The sequence below is a fragment of the Fusarium proliferatum genome (assembly GCF_900067095.1).
Source record: "Fusarium proliferatum ET1 genome assembly, contig: FPRO_scaffold002, whole genome shotgun sequence".
Classification (NCBI taxonomy): domain Eukaryota; kingdom Fungi; phylum Ascomycota; class Sordariomycetes; order Hypocreales; family Nectriaceae; genus Fusarium; species Fusarium proliferatum.
This window is the reverse complement of record NW_022194791.1, coordinates 1,374,915-1,398,137: the sequence shown is the minus strand read 5'-3', so window position 1 is coordinate 1,398,137 and position 23,223 is coordinate 1,374,915. Positions and strand designations below refer to the sequence as shown.

Genomic DNA, 23,223 nt, shown 5'->3' with positions numbered 1-23,223 from the left:
GACATACCTTCGCAGTATCGAGACTTTCACAAGGCACTGGCAGTCAAGGCTATCACTGGGACTGAGCTGGATACCGCCAATCTTCAGTTTCAACAAGACATGCCAGAGTTTATTGCGGATCAGTTGACTGCTCGCGGTACCCATGGATATCGTCCCAACAAAAGGCGATGATATCCTTCCCTTGCTAATATATCCTAAGCATATCTCATGATATCCTTAGGCTATGATAAGTCTATCGCCAGGATGTGGGCTTGTGACCAAGGGAACAAACTGAGCGGTATAGCGTGCTTTGCATGCGAGCCTAATAGATCAGTTGCAAGCAAATCTTAGCCGCCGTTTCAGGTACAATGGAAAGGCTACTTCGGTTAACTCCGTGCTAGGATGCTATTCATATATCAGGATCTCTGTGTGACTTGTTTGTATCCAACCTCAACTACCCAAGCTTCGATCACGGCCAGTATCCCAACTTACTAATATCAGCACTTAAATCTCTTCCCTGCATCATCTCAGCCATAACTTTCGCCGTTCCCAACGACAAACTGATCCCCCATGGTCCATGCCCTGTCGCTACATAAACGCCACCATCACGTCCTTTCCGTGTCCTGTAGCCTTGTCGTAGATCCACATCCTCTATGCGTGTGATATAGGGTGTTCCTCGTTCTGGCACAGGTCTAAAGCATAACCCGGTCCGTATTACCTCCAGCTCATCACCCTCAGCTCTTATAATCTGCCGGGCCAGGTTCTTCAACTTCTCAAGTGGCGCATCCATGGGTTTCGCACCTGTTGGTAGTGGTGGTAGCTGCAAAGATGCGTTCACGCCACCGAGCCAGATATGTCCATTTGGTCGAGCATAAATCTCCGGTGAGAAGTCGTCCATGTTTGTATATACAGAGTGGTACGTATCGCCGATATCTGCGGGATTTCGTACAACAAGTGAGTGTCCTGCGAGCGGTACAACGGGTATGTTGATAGATGATCCGGGAAACATGGACTCCAAAACACTTGGGGTCCATGCCCCAGTACATACAAGTATTCGTGTAGCTGGAATATGTGTCTCAGAGGAGCAGTCTGTGTAGCCAATACGGACATATGATAGCTCATCATGGCAGTCGGCGCCCACGCTTAGAACAACGGCAGGGTTATGGATCCGTACACCCGCTGCTCGACACCTCTCAAGGAGAAACTGACATAGTTTTAGGGGGTCTCTACAAATATGGTTTGTCAGAATATATCGGTCTCATAAGACAGTGACTTACAGGACAGCTGTCCCTTCACCATTATCAACCAAGCTGAGAGCATCACCCTTGATACGTCTCAACCAAGGCGGGCTATTCCTGTCTTTAACCTCCCCTCTCTCTTCTACTACATCCGCACGACTCCCTCCATCACGTAGCCAATCCTGACCAGTCGAATCTTTGGGTTTGCTTCTTGGTAGCTCATAATTCACAGTCACTGACTTGGCGTACAACCATTTCTCCCTCCCATTAAACTCCTTTGCCAATTTCTCATGCTCATCAAAACTCAGTTCCCCCAGAGATGCAAGATCTTGATGGAACCACTCCCTCGCGAGAAATCCACCAGCATAGCCAGATGCCGAGGCGAATAGCGTTGCTGATGAGTCAACAAGGTGAATGCTTGAACCCGGTTGATGTTCTGAGAGATAATAAGCTGTCGCGATGCCAATGATGCCACCTCCAACAATCACCGTCGAGGCCATTGGGATCAAGTATTAGGATTAGAAATCTATTGTATAATTGAGAAAACGGAACAAGTCTCAGCTGATGCAGGCGGGCTATTACCAAGAAAGAACCGATGACGTGAGTGACGATGATACAGGGTAAACAAGATTGAAGCTCCAGAATTGACCCCACCATCATCACCACCAAGAATCCCCCCACTCTCTTGAGCTTCGAAAAGGTGACAAGTTACAGATACTCACCGAACATCAACAGTATCAGTCACACAGCAGATTTCTCAACATGAGCTCCAAAGTCTTCATTATCACTGGTGCCAGTAAGGGCATTGGCGCTGCCATTACCCGTTACCTGCTTGACCAATCCCACAAGGTTGTTATTACAGCTCGATCATCCGAACCATTGGAGGGGTTGAAGAAATCGCACCCGGAACAGGTCCAATTCATTGCTGGAGACATTGTCGAACCTCAGGTGTGTACCTAACCCAATTACAAGCTCAGGAGTTACGAGGCTGATGTTTGCTGTCTAGCTGCCTTCGAAGCTGGTTGACCTTGCTGTATCCTCGTTCGGCAAAATTGACGGTCTGGTTATCAACCATGGCATGTTGGCGCCTAAGAAGTTTGCAGACACCACGGTCGAAGAGTGGAAAAAGATTTATGACATCAACGTCTTCAGCGGTATTGCCTTGGTAAGGAGATCTTGACCAGGCCTCTTACGAGCATGAACAATACTGACAACCCCAGGCCCAAGCTGCGATCAAAGAGCTACGCAAGTCCAAAGGCTGTATTATTTGGGTGTCATCAGGAGCAGCAGCCAAGCAATATGCCGCGTGGTCAAGTTACGGTTCATCAAAGGCCGTCTACAATTCTGTCTCAGCTCACATTGCGCTTGAAGAGCCTGACGTAACAAGTGTTGCCATTGCACCAGGTCGAGTTGACACTGAGATGCAAGCTGTACTGAGATCGGAAGGCCAATCATCTATGAACAAGGCACAATACGATTCCTTCGTTGAAGCTAAAGAAAAGGGCATCTTGCTAAAGCCAGACCAGCCAGGAAATGTTATGGCCAAGTTTGTCGCAGACCCGCTCAAAGAGCTGAGCGGTAAATTCTTTTCGTACGTCTCACAACATATTATGACATCAAAGACTAACGATTATGCAGATGGAACTCACCAGAGGTCGAGGCATACCAAGAATAGGGTTTAGCTTAGGGATATTGGAAGAATCTGGATATCTCAAGCAGTGTTAGCTTTTATGTCTTTGCGTATGATTCAAGTAGATAAAAGATAGAAAGACAAATGCAAGTCAGTCGAAAGATGAAAAGCTCTTAGTTTGCTCCACATGGACATTCGGATTTAGCATGGAATGTAAGTTTCTTCATCATAGCATTTGATATTGGTAGTAGAAAGAAATAAAAGCGTGTTCTTACCTGGTGCTGATTTGTCGCATGCAACCGAGTTCAAAGACGTGATGCTCGAAGCAGCTGCCTTGTCGCATGTTAGTTCCATGTTCCAACATGTTGTCCAAAGCAAGCGTGCAGTCGAATGCGCTCAGGCTATCGTTTTTATCCGTCATGAGAGTCGGTATTTGATAGTACCAGATAGCAAAGTGCATCACGGCGTATCGAAGGGGTGTAAAGGTGCTGAAGGGAGTCTTACAGCATGGGTCAGAGAGTGCAGCCTAACTTTTAGTTGATTAGCCTCTGGTCCGGTAGCGTGGTTCAAGCTTTGAAACAAAGATGATTGGGATCAATCAGTTCTGTCCATTTGGCACAGGACGAAGTCAATCAGCACAGGAGGCTTGTCGAACCTCCTCAGCCTGGGGCGACAACATATCTCTTCATGCGAGTTGGTGGAGGGGGAACAAAGAGAGACTTACCCAAAAAAATTGGCGGCTGCACTCGAGTGAAAAGCAACGCACAAAGTGAGTGCTTCTGAGGTATAGCAAATTGGCAGACACTATTGGCGCCGCCTTGACAAAGCCGTTGCTCGATCTGAGCGTTGTGGCATGTTTGTAGAGAATGGAGAGAGAAAAGGAATGTGTTGATGAAGGAATTGGAAATTTTCAAAAGATGGAAGTTCTGAAATAGCTGCATAACTGGTCCGTGCACGACAAAAAGACGCGCCCCGTGTGGCTGGAAATGGAGACAGCCTCCACTGAAGCAAACCTCCAATTAACTTACAGCCCAGTCACAGCAGCCTTGGGACCTAAGGCTCCTCCACTGGCGCTCGAGGCACTGCCATGAATGAATTCCACTGAGCAAATGAAATTCCAGGTGGAGACTTGGCTACAAGCGCGGCGCAAAAAAAAAACAGCAGCAGCTCTTCAGATACAAAAGAGGCTTGCCCCACCACTCATGGGCCTGAGTAACCATCCCACCCCGTCTGTCTCCTTCTCAGCCTGACAAGCAAAAGTGAAGCTCATCATCAAGATCCAATATAAAACAACAGCACTCAAACAACAGCGAAACATACACGCTTCTCAACGGATACATACATCACTAGAAGGCCTCGTTTCTCCTCTCTACCCTTTTTTGTTACATTTTTTGCTTGTTGAGACTCTGTCTTCGCGTTGCACTCGGCCAGCCACCGTCTCTGAATAACCGCGTCTTTGGTGTATACTAGGTCATATTTCCAAAATACGCAGTCAACCGCAAACACCTTTCCATAACCACCCTGATTCACGGATTTTTGCTTCTTCAATATGTCTGATCACGAGTTTGGAGGCAAGTATTTTCTTTTTCCTTTTTCCTTATTTGTTCGTTTGTTCTTGTGTTTCTTTCTCGTCCTGTTTATACGCACCTTCCGTCTTAGTTCGCAACCCGTGATGACTATCACGACAATGCATCACTACCGGTTGGAAGTCACAGCATTGTGAACACCATTTACTCAACTTTTATTTGTATCAACCTCTACCGAGAAGTTTCTTATCATGTTCAATATCTTGAAACCCTTTTCATCACTATCGACACTTTACAATCATAGCACACTTTCGCATCTACTTTTCATCTCAAACTTCACTGTCTATCTCAAACACTCCCCTGATTCCATATTTCATATTACTATTTGTCTCTCGCGATGCCTTTGCCAGCGTCAACCAGATACTGGCTCCAATATGACAATGGAACACTCGGTCTGCTCTTCATGCCTGCTTCAAGATCCTGGACTAACAATTTTGACTTATAGGTAACGACGATTTGTCGCTCCCGAAAGGTATGTCGCATTGCTCCTCCCATTAAAAAGCCATTCACTAACTTAGTTACAGCTACTGTTCAAAAAATTGTATCTGAAATTCTTCCCCCATCGGCAGGCGTGGCATTCGCTAAAGAGGCTCGCGATCTCTTGATTGAATGCTGTGTCGAGTTCATTACCCTCATTTCATCAGAGGCGAACGAGATTTCTGAGAAGGAAGCAAAGAAGACTATCGCCTGCGATCACATCACGAAAGCTCTCGAGCAACTAGGCTTCACTGACATGGTCCCTGCTGTTCTCGAGGCAGCAGCTGAGCACAAGGAAGTTCAAAAGGTAAGCCCATAATTCCCCCTCAGCATATTCGGTAAAGACTAACAATGACCAGGGTCGAGAGAAGAAGGCAGACAAGTTTGCCAACAGTGGTATGTCCATGGAGGAACTCGCTCGTCTACAGGAGGAGCAGTTCGCAGCTGCTCGAGAGCGTCACGGTTAGGGGAAGCGCCAGGACTGAAGTACTGCAAATGGTGGAAACGGGCGTAAAGGAAATTTTTAGCATTGCTAGGCGTTGGTGTGCAGAATTGGACTGGGATTGAACTGCGCCTGAAATTTGTCATGGGGAGCGGGCGGATCGGCTTGCTCGTTATCACTTTCGCTTATATTCGCTTATAGACCTTTGACGAGGCGTTTGTCGTCAGGGAGGGACTGTCTGAATTACATCGTCTTCAACTTTAAATCTTGAATCGTTTCAAGCCTTGACAGCTGGTGCCTCACGATGGACAGGCTATGATGAGCGACTATGGAGGCCATACAGGCCGTACAAGCCATGAACAACAGCGATAGCATAATTCTTGCAACAAGATTAAAGTTGCGGAGAGTCAGTCATACCGAGATTGTGCAGAGTGTCTGAAATTGTACACATTTGTCCAGTCCATTCTCAGCTCCTCTCGTACGGGCCTTGACAGGCTTTAGTTTTCTATGTAAAGTGCACGCAGCAGCCTTGGCGTTTATTCAGATGACTGTGTCGATGATGACGTGATGTTAACATACGCACCCATCCTATCAGAAAGTCGTATTAGCAATGACATCTTGTCTAGGCTGCTACTCGTTTCTTTGTTGCCTTGAAGCATGCACGTATCTCACTTATATCCTTATCGATAAGGCCGCAAGCAAAAAATGATGTAAATCAGAATATCCCCCACCTTGACGCCTGCCTCACGTTGTTCCCACCCTGCATTCTGCATGCATGCGCAATCAGCATCACTTGAAGAAGCAGCATTATTTTTGCTTCCATTGTCGTCAAAATAGGTCGAAGACGCAAAAACAAGAATAAGCCTGGACCGCGTGGCCCTCGCTGGCTCAATCGCAGAATGGGCCAGGAAGAGTCCTCTATGAGTTGTGGCGGGCCGCCCATTACACTTACTGAGCGAAGCCTTGATGCTGTCGCCGAGTATATCAAAACGGGTCGGAGCAAGCGAATTGTTGTCTTGACTGGCGCTGGTATCTCCACTGCTGCTGGAAGTGAGTAATTGAACTGACGTCAGAACTAAAAACATATCTAATAAAGCTATCAGTCCCCGACTTTCGATCGCCCGGAACAGGTCTTTATGCCAATCTTGCCCGCCTCAATCTGCCCTACGCCGAAGCCGTATTCGACATCTCTTACTTTCGCAATCACCCCGAGCCCTTCTATGTTCTAGCAAACGAACTATATCCAGGGAAATTTTTTCCGACCGTCTCCCATGCCTTCATCGCCCTTCTCGCCCGCAAGGGTCTTCTCCAGATGCTCTTCACACAGAACATCGATTGCCTTGAGCGCGTAGCTGGAGTACCTTCGGACAAGATCATTGAAGCCCATGGAAGCTTTGCGACACAGCGCTGCATCGAGTGCAAGGAGGAATACCCAGATGAGAAGATGAAGGAGCACGTCTTTGGAGGCAAGGTTCCCCATTGCGACAAGGAGGGCTGCAAGGGACTTGTCAAACCAGATATTGTATTCTTCGGTGAGGCTCTACCCAAGGCATTCGATAACAATACGTACCAAGTAGCCATGGCCGACCTAGTTTTGATCGTGGGTACCAGTCTCAGCGTTTACCCTTTCGCTGCTCTCCCAAGCATGGCGCAAGAGGGCAAGCCCCGCGTGCTTTTCAACATGGAAAAGGTGGGCCAAATTGGAACCCGATCTGATGATGTGATGGAGCTCGGCGATTGTGATGCCGGTATTCGCAAGCTTGCTGATGCGCTTGGCTGGCGAGACGAGCTTGAGAAGCTCTGGAGACAGACCGTGGGTGATGCTGAGGCAGATCGACAGCTTGGCGGTAGAGAGAAGGATGACGTACAAGATGAGGTTGAGCGCTTGGCCGCCGAAGTTGGCGCTGTCGTTATTGACGAGAGCGACGAAGGCGTGCCATTGGGGAAAGAGCCCACGAAGCACAAGGATGGTCCCACTGTCTCGGAAAAGCCAAAGGACGAAGCCAAACAACGAGAACCAGAAACAGCTACAGCTATTACAGATCTGGAAAATGATATCAAGGAGGCGCCCAAGAGCCAACAACCTAAACTAGATCGAGCCCATGTTGAGCAGCTGGAAGCCGAAGCAAGCAAGACAGAGTCTTTAGTCACGGAGCCCCCCAAGCCGCAAACCCCTGAAGAAGAGCCACCAAAGGCAGAGGCATCAAAGATCGAGGCTAAAACAGGAGGAACTGTACCAGAATCTCTCAGTAACAAGGAGAAGTAGTTACTCCTTAAGTACTATGAGTACAGATGGGGCGTTCTAACAGTTAACGGTGTACGAAAACGGGGCCGGTGTAAAAGGTTGCAACTTCCTGCCCGCTATAACCTGATGGCAGATGACTAGACGAGTTTATTTATGTTGATCACGATGAAATTCAATAGGGTACGGTTACATAGATAGTCCGCATTGGCTAGATCAATGCGAGAGTCAGTCTAATGAAAGAATTGGTTTATCATCACCATGCTACTAAGTTCTGTATTACTTGACATATGCTGTAGCTTTTACTATAGAGGATCCTTATATAGGAGAATATACCATCAGACTGGCCCTGATCTCATATCTCATCATACTCATCATACAGATCGACACCAACTCTAAGATCTTAAACAATGACAAAAGACGAAGAGAAGACCCGGGCCCTCGGGGAGCAAGAAAACATAAGACTTTGGAAGAGGATGCCAAAATCAACTCAGTAAAGTCTCCCCTAAGCTGAGGCCAAATTGCCTAAGCCTTTTCATCCCTTAGGATAAAGGTCCGAAGTCTTCTTGCCCCCCACCCCACTCTTCCCTAGGATCACGTTTGCTTACAATCCACTGTCGATTTGTGCTGGGATATTGGAAAGTGTCCAGTGTCCCCATTGCCGACACGTCTCAGCCACTACGTTCGGTATACGTAGTTTCTTGACTTGATCTGGATTCGTGAGAAACTGCGTGAGAAATCCTGCCGAGACGTGCCACGCGATGTGGCAATGGAACGGCCATACACCTATGAGCAAATGCATGTCAGCACGATGCAACCGTGACCGCAGAAAGGGGTGATTATCATAAGGCTGAGTGAGTCAGGGAAGGTAGACGTACCCGGATTTTCTCCGGCATCGAACTGTATTACGAGATGACCATTGCCCCGAATCTGGACGACGTCGCGACGCTGTGGATTGTGTCTGTTTATGATTGTTCCATCCCAGGAACCTGGCCCTTCATGTAGGACATACATGTTGAAGCCGTGTAAGTGCATTGGATGTCTAAGCAGAAATCATTGTTAGCAACTGCAAGAAGCCGCATTCATTTGATTGAGTACTCACGCCACGGGAGTCTTGTTATTGACGACCACTCTCACGCTCTTTGCCTTTCCGGTATTTATCACGTTCCATTCAGGCTCGAATGTGTGATTGCCAAGTTTGCTGAGGAGCAGAGTTGGACTGTTGTAGTTTGTCCTTGCAGCCACTCCTCCTAATGTCCAGAGTGTGACATTGCTTGCATTTTTGAATGAGCTGATATCAAGCTCAATAGTCTTGTCAGCTGGAGGCAAAGGTAGCTTCATCACTGGCTTTGTTATACTCAAATCATCGTTGGCGCAAGTCTCTGGATCTGGGATGTCCCAAGCCTGTGATTTGGGTGCTTTTTTCTGATTTGCATTGTCGTAGTAGATTGCCGCAAGGGCAGCTGGGGCGCGACCCAGACTACAGATGGCAGAAATGTTGCTGCGCATCCAGTATGAGTCCAATTTGCCGTTAGCTCTGACCAGTACATCTGTGCGTTGGCCAACTCCAAGAGTTACAACTTTGGTGTCATACGGCTGTACTGGAACAAAATCATTGGCAATGACCTTCATTGTGTGACCATCAATGGAAAATCGTTGTATGGCTTCGGCACTTGGGTTGATGAGGCGTAAGCGGTGGACTTTACCGCGCTTGAAGCGAAATTTGGAGATGCCAGCGTTGCTTTTGCAGGGCGTCTTGTCTCCTGGTGCCACACTGGAGCAGTTGAAGTTCATCTTTCCGTTGATGAGATTGCTGTCGGAAAGAACAACACCATTGCCACCGGGTTTCATAATCTCCTCAACAAGGTCGAAATACTCTTTATGGTACCAATCACTCAACATGACAGGTCCAATATCGATGTCATAGTCTTTCTTTTCTCGTGGTCCGTATATGACCAATGGACCAAATAAACCAGCAGCAACTTGGGCGGAATAATGAGAGTGGTACCAACTTGTTCCATAGAGGTCGGCCAGGAACTGATACGTGAAACTCTTTTTAGGTGGGATCGGGCATTGGGTTACACCCGGAACGCCATCTTCCCACGGCATTCCCTTCTGAAGGATACCATGCCAATGCAAAGAGACACCCTCATCGTCCAAGTCGTTATGAACAGTGACTTGGATGGTGTCACCCCAATTTGCTTCAATCAGAGGCGCAGGAAATTGCCCGTTCACGAGGATTGTGGACAGCTCATAGCCGTCAGGGGCGATCGTCCCCCGACTGACAGTGAAGTCGTACCTCCTAATGACTCCGGTATTTGGTTGGTCCTGATAGTAATTTGTTTGGGAATTCATGGTACTCCAAGGATAGCCATTGGGAGTAGGGTTGTCAGTGAGGAAAGTTGGCAGGTCAGGTGCATCAAATGTGCCATACGACGACTCCCTATTAATAGATTAGTTCGTGCATATAGATGTTCGGAAGCATACTGCCTCACCCATTAGTCTGCAACTGGGACAATTGTCCCAGGTCCCCGAGATTGAATGGACTGCTATTAGTATTGCCCATACTGCACAGCGGATTTGGAGTCTCTATGGAGGGAGGATGCTGAGATATGCCATCTTCTCACAGGAACCAACACTGGTCTATATAGCCAAGAGGGGCGTGTTGATGAGCTCAGTCCATCTGCAGAGTAAACTTCTATCTTAGGACAAGACATGTGCCGAAGACCCGCGGGATCAAGCCTCATCTGCGAGAAACGGGCGATCGCATACGGGTCAACCTTGAGCTACTCTCGGTTATCATGGACTAAGCCTGCATGGCTAAGTCCCATATCCATGAGAGGTGTTGTAGTCATATTGAGAACTAGGGCTTGGTGAGAGAGGACCGCATGGCGAGGCCTTACATGCACCAGGACAGCTGCAAGCCACGATGACGGTCAGCACACCAAGAAGCGCAATTCGTAAAAGTAAATTGCCCTATCAGAGAGGAGACGTCAAGCTTCACCGGCCCATGATGTGAGAATGTTGTGGTAGGGATATTGGGGTGTGGCGGAATGGCCGTCGCTGTCTTAGTTGCCTCAGCCTTAGACAATGGATGCGGAAAATAGACACGAGATCTCCACCGGGTCGTACACCTTGAACATCCGTATCTCGACTTGCCGTGTTATGGTTAAGCATTTTTAATGATTTGCAACTGGGGTATACCCAGATCGTGGCCCGTCCTGCCCAACAGATGCAATGATCCTAGACAGCTGAACGGGCGTTTCAGGCAGACCGTTTTTGCTGAGTAGTCAGGTACGTAAAAGAAACATAGTGGGCCCAATTGAGCTTAAGCAGTAAGTAATTCGAGCAGAAATACGAAAAGATTGCCCGCAAAAGTTGCTGATATTGGCGTTGGTACCAAGCGTGATAAGCTAGTGCCAGCCCGCGAGGAAAGCGTCAGAAAATACAGTTCAGACATTGGTTGATGCCCTGAAGGCAACCGCCTCTCTAACTATTTCTGACTGTGTGTAGAAAGGCAAGGATCGATCGAGTAGATTTAACCTTGTCTTGAGTTTGCTCAGTCATGATTGGGGACTGCACGATGCAGCCCAACAACACCAAGCTCCAACAGTTCAAAAAGCGTGTAAGCCGGGGGGTTCCTCATTTGGTAATTAGTGCTACGAAAGCGCCAATTGCGATCGACCGATCAATAATCTCGTACTGTCGAGAGATAGTAATCCAGACATCAAGGAGCCTGGTAAAGTCAGCATGTCAGCTTCAAAGGCATGTGATCGTGCTTTCAAATGGACCGCATAAAACGATTCAACTCGATGTAACAGCACAATCACTGACACACGCCCAAGAAATATCCCGTCAATGCACGACGTTGTTCAATAGGCATAAGTTGTGAGACTCAGAGTTCGCTCTCAGCTGTCCTCTAAAAAGCAATTCCCTCAGCCCACTGGACCGATCGCCAATAGCGAAGAAGCATGGCGCCAGTTGTGCAAAAGCAGGGTTGACTTCCTGCTGCATATGCAAAAAAGAGGATGCGATAACAAGCTATTGAACGCCATTGACAAAATTGCATGAGCCAAAGCGGTTAGCTTATGGAAAGCTTAAGCGTACAAGAACTTCCAGCTGCTCGACAACATCGAGCGTGGTTGTTGTTGTCACCTCGTATCGGCAACCGTGGGGTAGGCCAACATGCTGGGTCGCGTAGGGGTAGTGGTGTGCCGATCATGTCTGAAAGGAAATGTAACCTGGACGGTTAAGGGCTTATATTGAACGCCACAGCTCTCTCGCCGCCTCTCAAAGATTGTTGTGTAATCTTCAAATGCAGTCACATATAAACGGGTCACTTGAACCCGGAAAACGCAGCGGTCTGCAAAGTCTGACAGCATAACAAAAAACCCTCGCATCGTGAGACCAACAGATATCTCTGACTGGTCTGATGCACTGTATCGATGGTGGGCCTGAAACTTGGCAATAGATTGGTCCATTTCGAAATAATTTTGATATGTATTTTACAGATTGCGGCCATCAGAGGCCAGACTGTACAGGGTGGAAGTCGAAGTCGACTGGGTATTGCTCTCGTCTCGTATGATATGATGCTCTCATGATTTCCTCCACGCGGGGTTGGCCATCAACATTATAGGCCGACGTTGAGCTCGCATGTACATTTCGTGAAATTTGGGGTCGGCATCGGATCGAATGACGCTACCAATGGACATGAAGAAGCTATAGGGCCATGGTTAGCACTCGTGTAAGTCGTTGGTGTCTGTGTCAGAAATACCCAAAAGTTGCTCCGGAGCCAAGCATGTATTGACCAAGGGTTCTCATAATGCCGTTAGGGCCGGCTCCGTACCGGAAAATGTTGACAGTTCCTGGTCATCATTAGTTATGACCTCAGAGCTGAGACAGCGCATCCGATTGCAGACGAACCAAAGACAAAACCCATGATGACACCAACAGCTATGCCATGTTAGTATCTTTCATAGCGAACAAGAGTTTAACGAGGAGTAGGCCGTACTTCCACCCATCATGGCACCCATCTTGACTGTGAACTTGTTAGCCAACACCCAATGCCATGAGAATGATATCAGCCTACGTTTATCCACGTTGGAGGGGCCATGCTGGCCAGCATTGATAGGAGCGACGGGAGGCATTGTGAGCGCGGAAGGTCTCTACGCAAGGTTTTGGAGTTGCTGCGGGTGCTGAATTATCGATCGTGGTCGGCGAAGTTTGTTGAAGTGGCACAGCGCAAAGTAGAGCAATTGCTGATGAAGCTCTCTTCATACGACGACTTTCCTCGAACCCGAATGACCTCCCGAGGCTTACTCTCATTGGTTAAATGGCTAAAGTGGAATCAGGGTTCGGAGAAAGGTCGGTGCGGGACTCGAGACACGGATCATCCTACCGTACAGTGCGGGATAAAATAGTGACATATCTTTACTGTGAAGAAATCGTCACGTGGTCCCTCTCGTGGGTCAAGATATGGCTCCACAAGGCGGCTCCGACTCGCAAGAGGGATTTGATGGGTTGTGTTTTTTTTCAGACAATTCTCTTTCACTTACAAGACAATCTCTGACACTCAAGCCTTTGTTTCTTATGGTGCTGGCGTTATGCGAGCAGTGAGCACATGCCAGAGTCTTTGGGCGTGTGCTCCACTGTGCTCTGTACTCCGTGTGCCTGAGCTGAGAGTTGTCGACCGGGGGCTCCAAATTTGAACACGCCAACACGCCAAGCAGCGCTTAGCGAGCGAGACCTCCCCCATACTGTCACTGTTACGGCAACCTCTCATCAACTCATTCACGGCCCTGAAGCCTTCTAAACTATCGTCTCTTGCGACGCGAAACCCTATTCCGACATCGCGATATCCTCGTGCTTGGTGAGTGAAGCACCCATCTTGGCTGTCGCTGGCCCGACTCGCCTCTTGACCTCCTGCCCCTGGTCCGACGGGGTCATCGCCGATCGTCTCAATTCTTCATTACCAAAACCTGTTCCCAGCCACGAGCTCATGATTTTTCTTGTCCACCAGCAACGTCAAGCCACCTTGAAGTATTCAAATTCCAATCGTATTTCATCAAAACTACAACGTTTTTCTTCGATCCCGCCATCATAAGTCCATTCACCCTCCGACTTGCCGGTGGAGTGACATCAGCCTCGTAGGCGCGCGAGCCGCACACGTCTGACTTCCGTATCCGGCATCTTTATATCTTCGACGCTGCGTTTATCGGCCGCAACACGCTGAGCATCAATTATCCTCATGACTGCAGTCGCAACCCCACAAACCTTCTCCGCGTCAAGACCAGCATGGGGTCCGATTAACGGCAACCATCAAATGAATTCGGAAGAAGGTCGAGGTGGTATTGGCATGTTCGCGCCCCGCAAGACCCTTACTCGATCCAACTCATCGTCGTCTGTTTCCTCGACATCTTCGAACTCATCTGCTACCACAGTTGCCTCGAACGGCTCTCACGCTAATGGCGGCACTCCATTGTCTTCAACTTCAGATTTGACCCAATGGTCGGCTAACGGCGCACCTCGAAAACGGCCCCAACCGAAAGCCCCCTGGCCGCCAGCAAAAGGGGAATTTCAACAACAGGACATGTCTAGACTGCCCGCTGGCAGAGGTCAAGGCATGATAACGGCCCATGGGCCTGTACAGGCCGGCCCTGGCCAGGTTCAGATGACATCTCAAGGAATGATGCGGCCCATGAGTGCCGAACAAGTTCCTCCTGGCCAACCGGTTCTATATCTATTATCACTCAACGGTACCTTTGAACGGAAAACAATCGCTGTGCCTTTTGCCCCCGAAAGCCTCCGTATAGGCCGACAAACAAACCAAAAGACCATTCCGACCCCAACCAACGGTTTCTTCGACAGTAAAGTGCTGTCCAGACAACATGCTGAAATTTATGCGGAACGCAATGGCAAAATTTATATACGAGATGTCAAGTCCTCAAATGGAACCTTTGTCAACGGGACTCGTCTATCACAGGAAAATCGCGAATCCGAGCCGCATGAACTGCAGACCTCCGACCATCTCGAGCTTGGCATCGACATTGTTAGCGAAGATCAGAAAACAGTCGTCCATCACAAAGTGGCTGCCAAGGTTGAGCATGCTGGCTTTCTTAGCGCATCGAGCAATGTCATGGATATGAACTTCGGCGACCTCGACCCAGCTAATGGCGCTATGATGATGCCTTCAGGGCCTATGCAGCTGCGAGGGCGCACTAACAGTAATGCATCTATGGCCAGCAACGGTCGGATGATGCCCAATGGCGCCGGTGTTATGAACATGCAAGCCAACGGAATGGCACAACAAAGACCATTCTTTCTTACCCCTGTTGCTACTGATCAAATATTAAAACGGCTTGCGGTACGTCGTCTCGAATCCGTTGCCATGATTAGGCTAATTCTTTCCAGAACGAAATGCGCAATGCTCGACTTCAAGCACAGGATCTGGGCCGCACTAATCAATTCGTCCACACATTATTGTCCAAAGATGACCTCAAGGACCTCGAGAAGCCCGAAGGCCTTGAACCCCCTAAACCCCAACCTATGGTAAATGGAATGGGGACACCATTCCGTGCCGACCCCAAAGCACGGTTTTCTGATCCTCCTGCTCCCCCTCCCCAACAGCCTCTTCCTGAGAAGCCTGATGTGCCTTCACTTAAGCGTGGCCCAACCGAGCGACCAAAGTCTGGTCCTCCCAACTCACCTGTCCGGCCTGATAACCTCAGCCAGATTGTTCAACTTACCGAGGCCCTCAACAACGCTAAGCGAGATATCGACTCACAAACAGCACGGATGCGGGAATTGGAAGAAATGCTGCAGAAGGAGAGGAGTGCACGAGAGGAAGCAGAAGAGCTCGCCAAGCGCTTGGAAGAATCCGCGACCGTGCATATGAATGGGTCAGCTGTACCTGGAAGCGTAGCTTCGGAAGAGGTGTCTGAAGCCACAGAAGACAAGTGTATCCCTGAAGCTCCTGAAGCAGAGGCCAATGAAGAGACCCCTGCTGTCGATGCTGCACAGGAGACAGCCGCTGTTCTTCAAAGTCGAATTGACATGATGGAGAGTCAGATGCGGGATATGAAGGAGCAGATGGAAGAGTGGAAGCAACGATGTGAGACTGTAGAGTCAGAGAGAGATGCTGATAGGAAGACGCTTGCCGAGATGGTCGTTCAGCTCCGCGCTGAGGAAGCACTTCGAGAAGCAGCTGAGAAGAAAGCTCGATCGAGGTCGAGGAAGCGAGACACTGATGCCGCTGGTGCTGTCGTTGGCGAGACTAACGTTGACTCTGGGGTTTCTAAAAGCGCCACTGGAGAAGCAGAGGTCGTCGACTCCGCTACTGCTGATGAAGCGTTGGACGCACCGACGTTGTCTCGGGCCAGCACGATCACACCAGCAACCCAAAAGGGTGTCGTGCGTGGACAAGACCAGCGCCTCCAAGCCGCGTTACCTTATGCCTCAATGCTTGGCGTTGTACTATTTGGCATGGGGTTGATGGCATATATCAATGGATGGCAGGCCGAGCCTCCCCGCCCTGAACAATGAACTGTGGGAGTACAAAGTGGACGAGCTACATGAGGAGGAAGCTGGGGAGGTGAAAGGATGGGACAGTTGTAAAAAGGGGATCACGACATTATATCTTCTCCGTCTTTGGGGGATTGTAACTTTTCATGAGCGGTATTCATAATGCATGATGCGGCCTGTCGATTTGGCCCATCAACGATGAGACGATACGAGACCAGACATGGACATAACCGAACTGAAACACATTTCATTTGTCACTCGCCCGTATTATATATCAACTTCTTTTACACCAACGGCTAGGACATAACAACAACATGGCATATGAGGCCCTTAGAAAGGGTAAAAAGCCTGGTTTGAGTCAGGCTTGAGGATACGGCGTTATCATTTCGTTTCTTTTGTGTATTCCTTAGTTTCTTATGGGGGTGCATCTTTAGGAATAGCGCATGTTGGAGCGAGCAGTGGGCTGCTGACACTATTTTAAGCCACTTTGCATATTTAATTTACTTGCCTGAATAGCTGGTCTAATAAGCCCGATGAGTTCTAGAACATGTGTTTGAGAGGCTGAAGGTATTTGCGTCATAGGAATGAGGGCGCATATTGGCAACTAATGAGGAATGGTTCCTCTGTTGCTCAGCATAACTCAGACCAACACAAATACAGAGTCAAACACGTCATAATACATTGTAAAGTGCCTCTTTCAGGCCTTCAGTGATAAGTCGCTAGCTCCGGACTTCGCACTCGGTTTCATCCTTCTAAGAGACGATCCACTACATTCCCGGCGCTAACCAGTTTTCGTATTCAGGTCATGATACTATTGGATGTGGTGTACTTGAAGCTGACGAGACGATATCAGAGTCCATAAACGAGGGTGTCAAGAGCAGTATAAAAGAGCCAGTTATTTCCTCTCAATATCAACACTTAGAGTCACTTCTTCTATAAACTTATCAACAATGGTGTCTCTATCTCGGGTGCAGCAGACCAACGCCTCGGCTGCTTCAAAGCTCCCAGCCGGTCTCGTCGCCGTCTTCGCTGGTGCAACAGCAGGTATTGGCGAGACAGCTCTCAAAGCATTTGCCAAATATACTACACAGCCCAAAATCTATTACATCGGCCGTTCTCAAGAGGCGGGTGATAGACTACAAATTGAGTTGAAGGAGTCGAATCCCGAAGGAGAATATGTCTTCATCAAGAAGGACATGAGCTTGTTGAAGAATGTGGATGAGGTTTGTCGAGATATCAAGAGCAAGGAGACAGTCTTGAATGTCTTATTCCTAAGTCAGGGGACACTAAGAATCGGTGTTGGCAAGTCTTCTATCGTCATCCAACTGCTACTTTGTGCATGCTAATAGACTTAGATACCGAAGAGGGGCTGCCTCTGGTCACCGGCCTAACCATCTACTCTCGCAACCGTCTCACAGTCAATCTCCTCCCACTGCTAAAGAAGGCACCGTCTCTTCGTCGTGTAATAAGCGTCATGGCTGGTACGCACGAGGGTAAGCTCTTCTCCGACGATATAGCAGCTCGCAACATCCCCTTTACCAGCATTCACAACTCCCGAGGGCACATGTGCTCGGCCCTGACTCTGTCCTTGGAAGCACTGGCTCGTCAAGCACCAGAAGTTTCCTTCATTCACAACTTCCCTGGCTCTGTTGATACAAACCTAATCCGCAGTGGAGACGGTTTCATGATGCAGGTTATGAAGTATTGGTTCAAGGTCAGCATGACTGTGAGGAGACAGTGGTTACCTAAGGAGGAGTGTGGAGAGAGACATGCGTGGTTGTGTTTGACTGGGAGATATCCTGATAAAGAGGGTAGTGAGAACGGTATCAAAGAGGGAGAAGTTGCTGTTGGTACTGGCGGGAATAAGGGAAGTGGTGTCTATAGTGTTGATTGGGATGGTGAGAGTGCTTCAGTTGAAGTTGTCAAGCTGCTCGATGGATTCAAGGAGGAAGGCCTTGTGGAAAAGCTCTGGAAAGATCAAGAAAAAGAATTTATCAGAATTACTGGTGTAGCTTTTATCTAGGTTCCTAAATACAGTTTAGTTATTATTAATATTAGGACAGCTAAATAGGCGTTTCAGGCAGACCATTGTTCTCAACGTAGGCGCTGACTGCCATGACGAGTGATCTTATGTCTGCATCGGCAACACACGTAGCATACCATTAAAATTTAACGTTGATTTTACTATGTATGGTAAGACAATTGTTAACCAATATTCATAGGTCCTCCTCCAAGCGACTGTCTGCTTGTGACTGCCGAAGCATCGACTTTTCTCAAGGCATCACATCTCCGTATCGTCATCGTCGTCATCTTCTATGAAGAAACTCTCCATTTCCAAATCATCCATGGCATCGCCACTCTTGGGCCTCTTGGCGATCTCATTCTTAAGCACGTTGCTTCCTGGTACATATAATTAGAAGGTTCGGTGGTCAACGGACATGTACGGTTCTTACCGATGTAGTCGCCACTCTGGACGACATCCTTAGACACCTTCCCGAATTCAGGCCGTTTGAAAACACGCGAGAGCAGTGAGTCGACTCTCTTGATATCCTCCTTGGTGATGTCTCCCTTCTTCATGTTCGCGATACATCTGTGAAGCCGAATGGCGACGTTGTCTGGTAAATCTTGACCTTTGAGTCACAATGCAGCGCTTGTAGTCCGTTTCTCATGATATCGAGTTCTCCTTCCACATGATTCATTGCTTATTCCGTTGTCATAGATGAGAGTTTCGCTCTCTTCCTGCCCTTTTGCGTACCAACAGTTGTCTTCAGTGCACTCTTCAATTCCAACAGAGATTCTCTCAGACTGCCAATCTCGATGTTTGCCGGTCCTTCGTACGTAGATGCCGTAGTTGCAAATTGGATATGCCGAGGGCGTAGATGTAGCAGGCTTCGAAAACAGAGATGGAAAGGATAAAAGCTCACAACTGCTGTGCAAGTGTCAAACTATCTGGTATTCGCATCGATGATTCAGGGGCTAAACATAAACCCACGTGATCCTTAGGATCTTTAGGACCCTTAGGGTGAGATATGTATGTACTTAACTCTCCCCTTCTTCGAGCTTCCTCTCTCTTGACTTGCCTCTTCGCACACCTCGACTTTCTTTTTCAACCCCAGTCCCTGCACCTTGTATACAGATAGTTCCACTTCCATCAATCCTGATTCTTCCCCATACTCCCTCGCCCACTCACTCACTCTAATCGCACACTTTGAGTTTTCCTCGTCTTCTCATCTATACAACACATATCGCCTCTAGGGTCGCTCTTCAGTGCAAATACACCAGCCACGCTTCGCGCTTCGGTCCCTTCTCATATACTCTGATTTCGGATAGTGTCCGTACATATTCTAAGATGGCAGAGAGTCCTGTATCGGGAGCTACCCGCGAGGAGCCCAACTTCGACAACCACCCACAGATAACTGATGGTTTTCGCGACATTGCCACGCGCACCGAGGATCATTACATCGAGACATAGATATTTGGGATTTATGCATTTCACATTCAGTCACCTTTTGAGAGAAACTATAGGAGGTAAATTACTTCAGGGGGCCTCTATCAATCGTCATCGTTCATTCTTCTCAAGCAAGTTTTATATATCTGATGTTGGCCTTAACTCGTCACCCAGTCTCCCTTTCTCAGACTCGCCGACCATTGTACACAGAGCCGTATGTACAGCGGAGATAAGGGAGGGAGTCAGTCCAGCTAAGAATATACTCCTTGCAAGCCCAAATATTTTTGATAAGTTCATCCCCTGACGGCAGCATAGGACAAGCGGCGAGGTCTAGCCAGTCAGTTAAGGGGTTGTATGCGTTGTAGTCAGAATGAAGTCTTTCGACCCGGCCCGTTCTTTTGTTCGTCGCCAGCACTCCATAACCAACATTTCTGGAAAGTTTGTCGGCCATTGGCGCCAACGCGCATACGCTCACCATAGACAGCTGAATGGACGTTTTAGACAGACCGTTTTTCTGAGATTTTATGGATTGGCCTCGGCAGTGCTCAGGATGATAATGAAAAACTCACTAATAGATAGCTTGCAATGACCTCTCAAGAATTAACCTTACCTGACAAGGATTACTATGCCGCCATCACCGTTTAAGCATTGATATCAATGCACAGGACGGGCAAGGGGGGGGGGGGGGAAGAAAACTCAGGATCTTGACCCTAAGTGACAAAAACACTTAGGTAAGTTAGCATAAAGTGAGTCTAAATTTAGTAGAAACTTAGGATACCTTTTACTAAGTTTATTTTGTCACCTCAACTGAAGGTCCGGTGTTTTCTTGCTCCCTGAGGACAGGCCCGATACTTCGGCTTCATCGGGAGTCAAAATCATAAGACAATGAGACACCAAAAAAGACCCGTTCCAGATGCCACTCTCTCGGAGCCATTAAGCGCCGACTCCCCGAGATCTACCGTTGAATTCACACTAGCTATTCGCTGGCTCACACAACGGATGATGCTGAGACTTGGGGGCTGTGCTGATATGACAGTAGCATGATGGTGGTAGTGGTGACAGACACGCGTCGCTCTAGTGGTGCGCACAACTAAGAAGAGCTAAGGTGTGGGCTAACGCGCAACTCCAAGGGCTTCAAGTGATATGATAACAGCTTCTCTTCATATTCGTTGTTGCTATCAATAGATATGTATACGTACAGATATGGAATGGAGACATCGTCTGTAGCTACACTTCATTCTGATCGTTATCATTATTGCGGCTCTCACTCCCAAACGCCCAAGGCCTGCGGATATCGTGTATGCCATCATGCTCGCTATTAAATCACCACCACCAAGCTCTCTCTCCTCACCCCCCACTATGATGCCGTCTCGATAGATGATCCCTTTCTCTTAATCTCCTTTTCAGGATCAACTCCGAGTTCCCACTCTTCCCTCTCCCGCTTCATGTCTCTCTTACACCACTTGATCGTGATAATACCCCAAACAACGGCCCACAAGAATGGAACTGCCCATGCAACACCATAGGCGCCGGTTGCCGGAACTTGTGGAATGACGGATATGACGGTAAGGGGGACGGCGAGTACTAGCGCCGGGATGGACCAGAACCAGGATTGTTTGTAGACCATCTCTCGGAAACGTGGGCTAGCTTTGTATCGAGCTGCTAATGCTTCCCGATAAGGCCGGCCACCAAGGGCATTAACCGCGATAACATCCTCGATGAAGTAGTAAACACCTGGTAAGACCTGCATAGAATTAGCATATGGCAAACTGCTAGTTTTGTGCTTTTCAACATACCTTTTCTCCCTTCGCAGTTGAGCTGATGCGGAAAGGAGCTGGCCAGTTCATCTGGTGGTAAAGCGTAATGAGGAACAGAACACCACCATAGCAGTAAAGAATAGCTGGAGCAGGCATGCACAGCACTCTCAGCCAAACATTGTGAGGTGCACTGCCAATGATGAACAAAGCAGTGACCACAAAAATAGTGAGGGTGGAAGAGTACGTCAGCATATCAAAGCACCACCGGTGATTCGTTCCTAGCGGTCGGTAGAACCTATCCACCTTGATCAATCGGAGGGTGCGGATGGCGAACTCCAAGTACGTAGGACCGCCCCAGATTGTAGTAACTACCGCAAAGATGATCCATCCTTCAACGTCCCCTGCATATTTGAGTCCGTAGTATAGAGCTATCGGAACCGCGGATGCGTCGACAAACACCAGGAATGCGAAGATGAAGAGTCGCCAGCGCTTCCAGCCATGATGCCATGTAAACGGGAGCTGAGGCAGCAGATGGGGGTTTTCATCGTAGTACTCGAGTAATGTTGTAGCTCGTCGTCGATATTCTTTTTGGGTGGCGGCTCGAGAATCGTAGTATGCTTCTGCTTGGGGTCGCTGAGCATAGGATAAGCTTCTTCGCGCATCTGAACTCCTTCTAGGAGCATCCGAGTTCCGTCGAACGCCCTCAGAGGTTCGCCGAGCACCTTCAGATGTCCGTCGAGGTAGTTCTGCAAACGCTGAGTCGAGGGGTTCTCGCGGTGAAACTGGTGAGGCTGCCTCCTCTGGAAGGTCGAATCGTACACCATTAGTCGAGGATTGGTGCGACTGCGGGGGGCGAGAGACCACGGGGGGTTCAGGGACATCTGTCGACGAGAGGGCCGAGTCGGACACTGGGGCAAGGCTGCCCCTACGCACCTCAGGCATTGTTGTATAGGGATGTGGTGTTTTGCCTTGGGTGGTGTTGGTGATGATGAGAAGAGGAGGACGAGATGGCCAAGTCGAGAATGAGGTGAGGTAAACTGGAGATCAAGCTAAACCAAACCAGACCAGATAACTTGGTTCTAGGGAGAAAATGGGAAAAATGTGTGGAGGGTCGATCATAAAGAGAAAAGGGCCCATTTCAGTGGCAAAGTTTAGTTTTTAAAGCTAATCGTGTGAGGCGGGCGGGTTGCCATGATACTTATTTAGAGGTCTAAAGTTAGGTACATAGCATGATCCTGATGAGACGGGCCCAGACAGAGACGGACGGGCCCCAACGACAAAAGAGTCTGACGTGCGGATGCAACGGTACAGCAGCTAAACAACTAGAGAATCAGCTATCATCACCCATCAGGGCCATCAGAGGTCATTTTAATGCGGTGTAACCGCTAATAATTACAGGGGCTTCCAGCTGTGATTTGCGAATGACGTCCTTAAGCCGTCGGGCTTTTTCCCCCTGTGGCCAAGGAAACCAACCGCAGCCAAGAATACTGTCAGTGCTCGCCAAGCGACGTCATTGTCGGGATGTATGTGGGGCCGCAACCGGCAATGAAGTCACCGATCGTCCCGCTTACATACAGTACATGGATGACATGACATGATCCTTTCATGGCCTAGATTTAGAGCCAAGAAGAGGGATTTGTCTCGTGAGGCACATCAGGTAAGCTTAACAAATATGTTTAAATTTATTCCTGTCTGCATGCATCTCGACCCTGAAAGTCGGAACGACAGAAGCGTAGACTAAGCATGATAAAAGAAGACTAATCTCACCATGGAATGGTTGACTCAGGATAAAAGCATATATTAAATGGCTTATTCATTGAGAGTTGATATTGGATAAGAGGCAATTAGAGTCTATTCTGCCTAGAAGGGAAAACCCCTAATGTGTTGTTTTACCGAGACGCCGA

General features: G+C 48.5%; 9 protein-coding genes across 9 annotated transcripts; 5 read left to right on the top strand and 4 right to left on the bottom strand.

Moving 5' to 3' along the window:
• Positions 1 to 448: 448 nt before the first annotated feature.
• FPRO_03316 (uncharacterized protein) lies at positions 449 to 1,717 on the bottom strand (the record flags this gene model as incomplete). Its single annotated transcript, XM_031226486.1, has 2 exons — positions 449 to 1,205; positions 1,257 to 1,717. The coding sequence occupies 2 exons, from the start codon at positions 1,715 to 1,717 to the stop codon at positions 449 to 451; spliced, it is 1,218 nt and encodes a 405-aa protein (XP_031077017.1).
• A 262-nt stretch (positions 1,718 to 1,979) lies between these two features.
• FPRO_03317 (uncharacterized protein) lies at positions 1,980 to 2,892 on the top strand (the record flags this gene model as incomplete). The annotated part of the gene is made up of 4 exons (XM_031226485.1): positions 1,980 to 2,165; positions 2,224 to 2,382; positions 2,438 to 2,808; positions 2,856 to 2,892. The coding sequence occupies 4 exons, from the start codon at positions 1,980 to 1,982 to the stop codon at positions 2,890 to 2,892; spliced, it is 753 nt and encodes a 250-aa protein (XP_031077016.1).
• A 1,504-nt stretch (positions 2,893 to 4,396) lies between these two features.
• FPRO_03318 (uncharacterized protein) lies at positions 4,397 to 5,377 on the top strand (the record flags this gene model as incomplete). Its single annotated transcript, XM_031226482.1, has 4 exons — positions 4,397 to 4,418; positions 4,879 to 4,905; positions 4,958 to 5,217; positions 5,270 to 5,377. The coding sequence occupies 4 exons, from the start codon at positions 4,397 to 4,399 to the stop codon at positions 5,375 to 5,377; spliced, it is 417 nt and encodes a 138-aa protein (XP_031077015.1).
• An 874-nt stretch (positions 5,378 to 6,251) lies between these two features.
• On the top strand, positions 6,252 to 7,618 carry FPRO_03319 (uncharacterized protein; the record flags this gene model as incomplete). The annotated part of the gene is made up of 2 exons (XM_031226481.1): positions 6,252 to 6,402; positions 6,456 to 7,618. 2 exons carry the CDS (start codon positions 6,252 to 6,254, stop codon positions 7,616 to 7,618), a joined length of 1,314 nt encoding a protein of 437 aa, XP_031077014.1.
• Positions 7,619 to 8,198: 580 nt separating this feature from the next.
• On the bottom strand, positions 8,199 to 10,160 carry FPRO_03320 (uncharacterized protein; the record flags this gene model as incomplete). Its single annotated transcript, XM_031226480.1, has 4 exons — positions 8,199 to 8,380; positions 8,473 to 8,636; positions 8,697 to 10,037; positions 10,090 to 10,160. 4 exons carry the CDS (start codon positions 10,158 to 10,160, stop codon positions 8,199 to 8,201), a joined length of 1,758 nt encoding a protein of 585 aa, XP_031077013.1.
• A 2,029-nt stretch (positions 10,161 to 12,189) lies between these two features.
• On the bottom strand, positions 12,190 to 12,741 carry FPRO_03321 (uncharacterized protein; the record flags this gene model as incomplete). Its single annotated transcript, XM_031226479.1, has 5 exons — positions 12,190 to 12,313; positions 12,369 to 12,459; positions 12,518 to 12,547; positions 12,606 to 12,632; positions 12,684 to 12,741. 5 exons carry the CDS (start codon positions 12,739 to 12,741, stop codon positions 12,190 to 12,192), a joined length of 330 nt encoding a protein of 109 aa, XP_031077012.1.
• Positions 12,742 to 13,841: 1,100 nt separating this feature from the next.
• FPRO_03322 (uncharacterized protein) lies at positions 13,842 to 16,135 on the top strand (the record flags this gene model as incomplete). The annotated part of the gene is made up of 2 exons (XM_031226478.1): positions 13,842 to 14,957; positions 15,005 to 16,135. The coding sequence occupies 2 exons, from the start codon at positions 13,842 to 13,844 to the stop codon at positions 16,133 to 16,135; spliced, it is 2,247 nt and encodes a 748-aa protein (XP_031077011.1).
• A 929-nt stretch (positions 16,136 to 17,064) lies between these two features.
• Positions 17,065 to 18,137, top strand: FPRO_03323 (uncharacterized protein; the record flags this gene model as incomplete). Its single annotated transcript, XM_031226477.1, has 2 exons — positions 17,065 to 17,389; positions 17,470 to 18,137. 2 exons carry the CDS (start codon positions 17,065 to 17,067, stop codon positions 18,135 to 18,137), a joined length of 993 nt encoding a protein of 330 aa, XP_031077010.1.
• Positions 18,138 to 20,919: 2,782 nt separating this feature from the next.
• FPRO_03324 (uncharacterized protein) lies at positions 20,920 to 22,261 on the bottom strand (the record flags this gene model as incomplete). The annotated part of the gene is made up of 2 exons (XM_031226476.1): positions 20,920 to 21,306; positions 21,359 to 22,261. 2 exons carry the CDS (start codon positions 22,259 to 22,261, stop codon positions 20,920 to 20,922), a joined length of 1,290 nt encoding a protein of 429 aa, XP_031077009.1.
• Between the last annotated feature and the right edge of the window lie 962 nt (positions 22,262 to 23,223).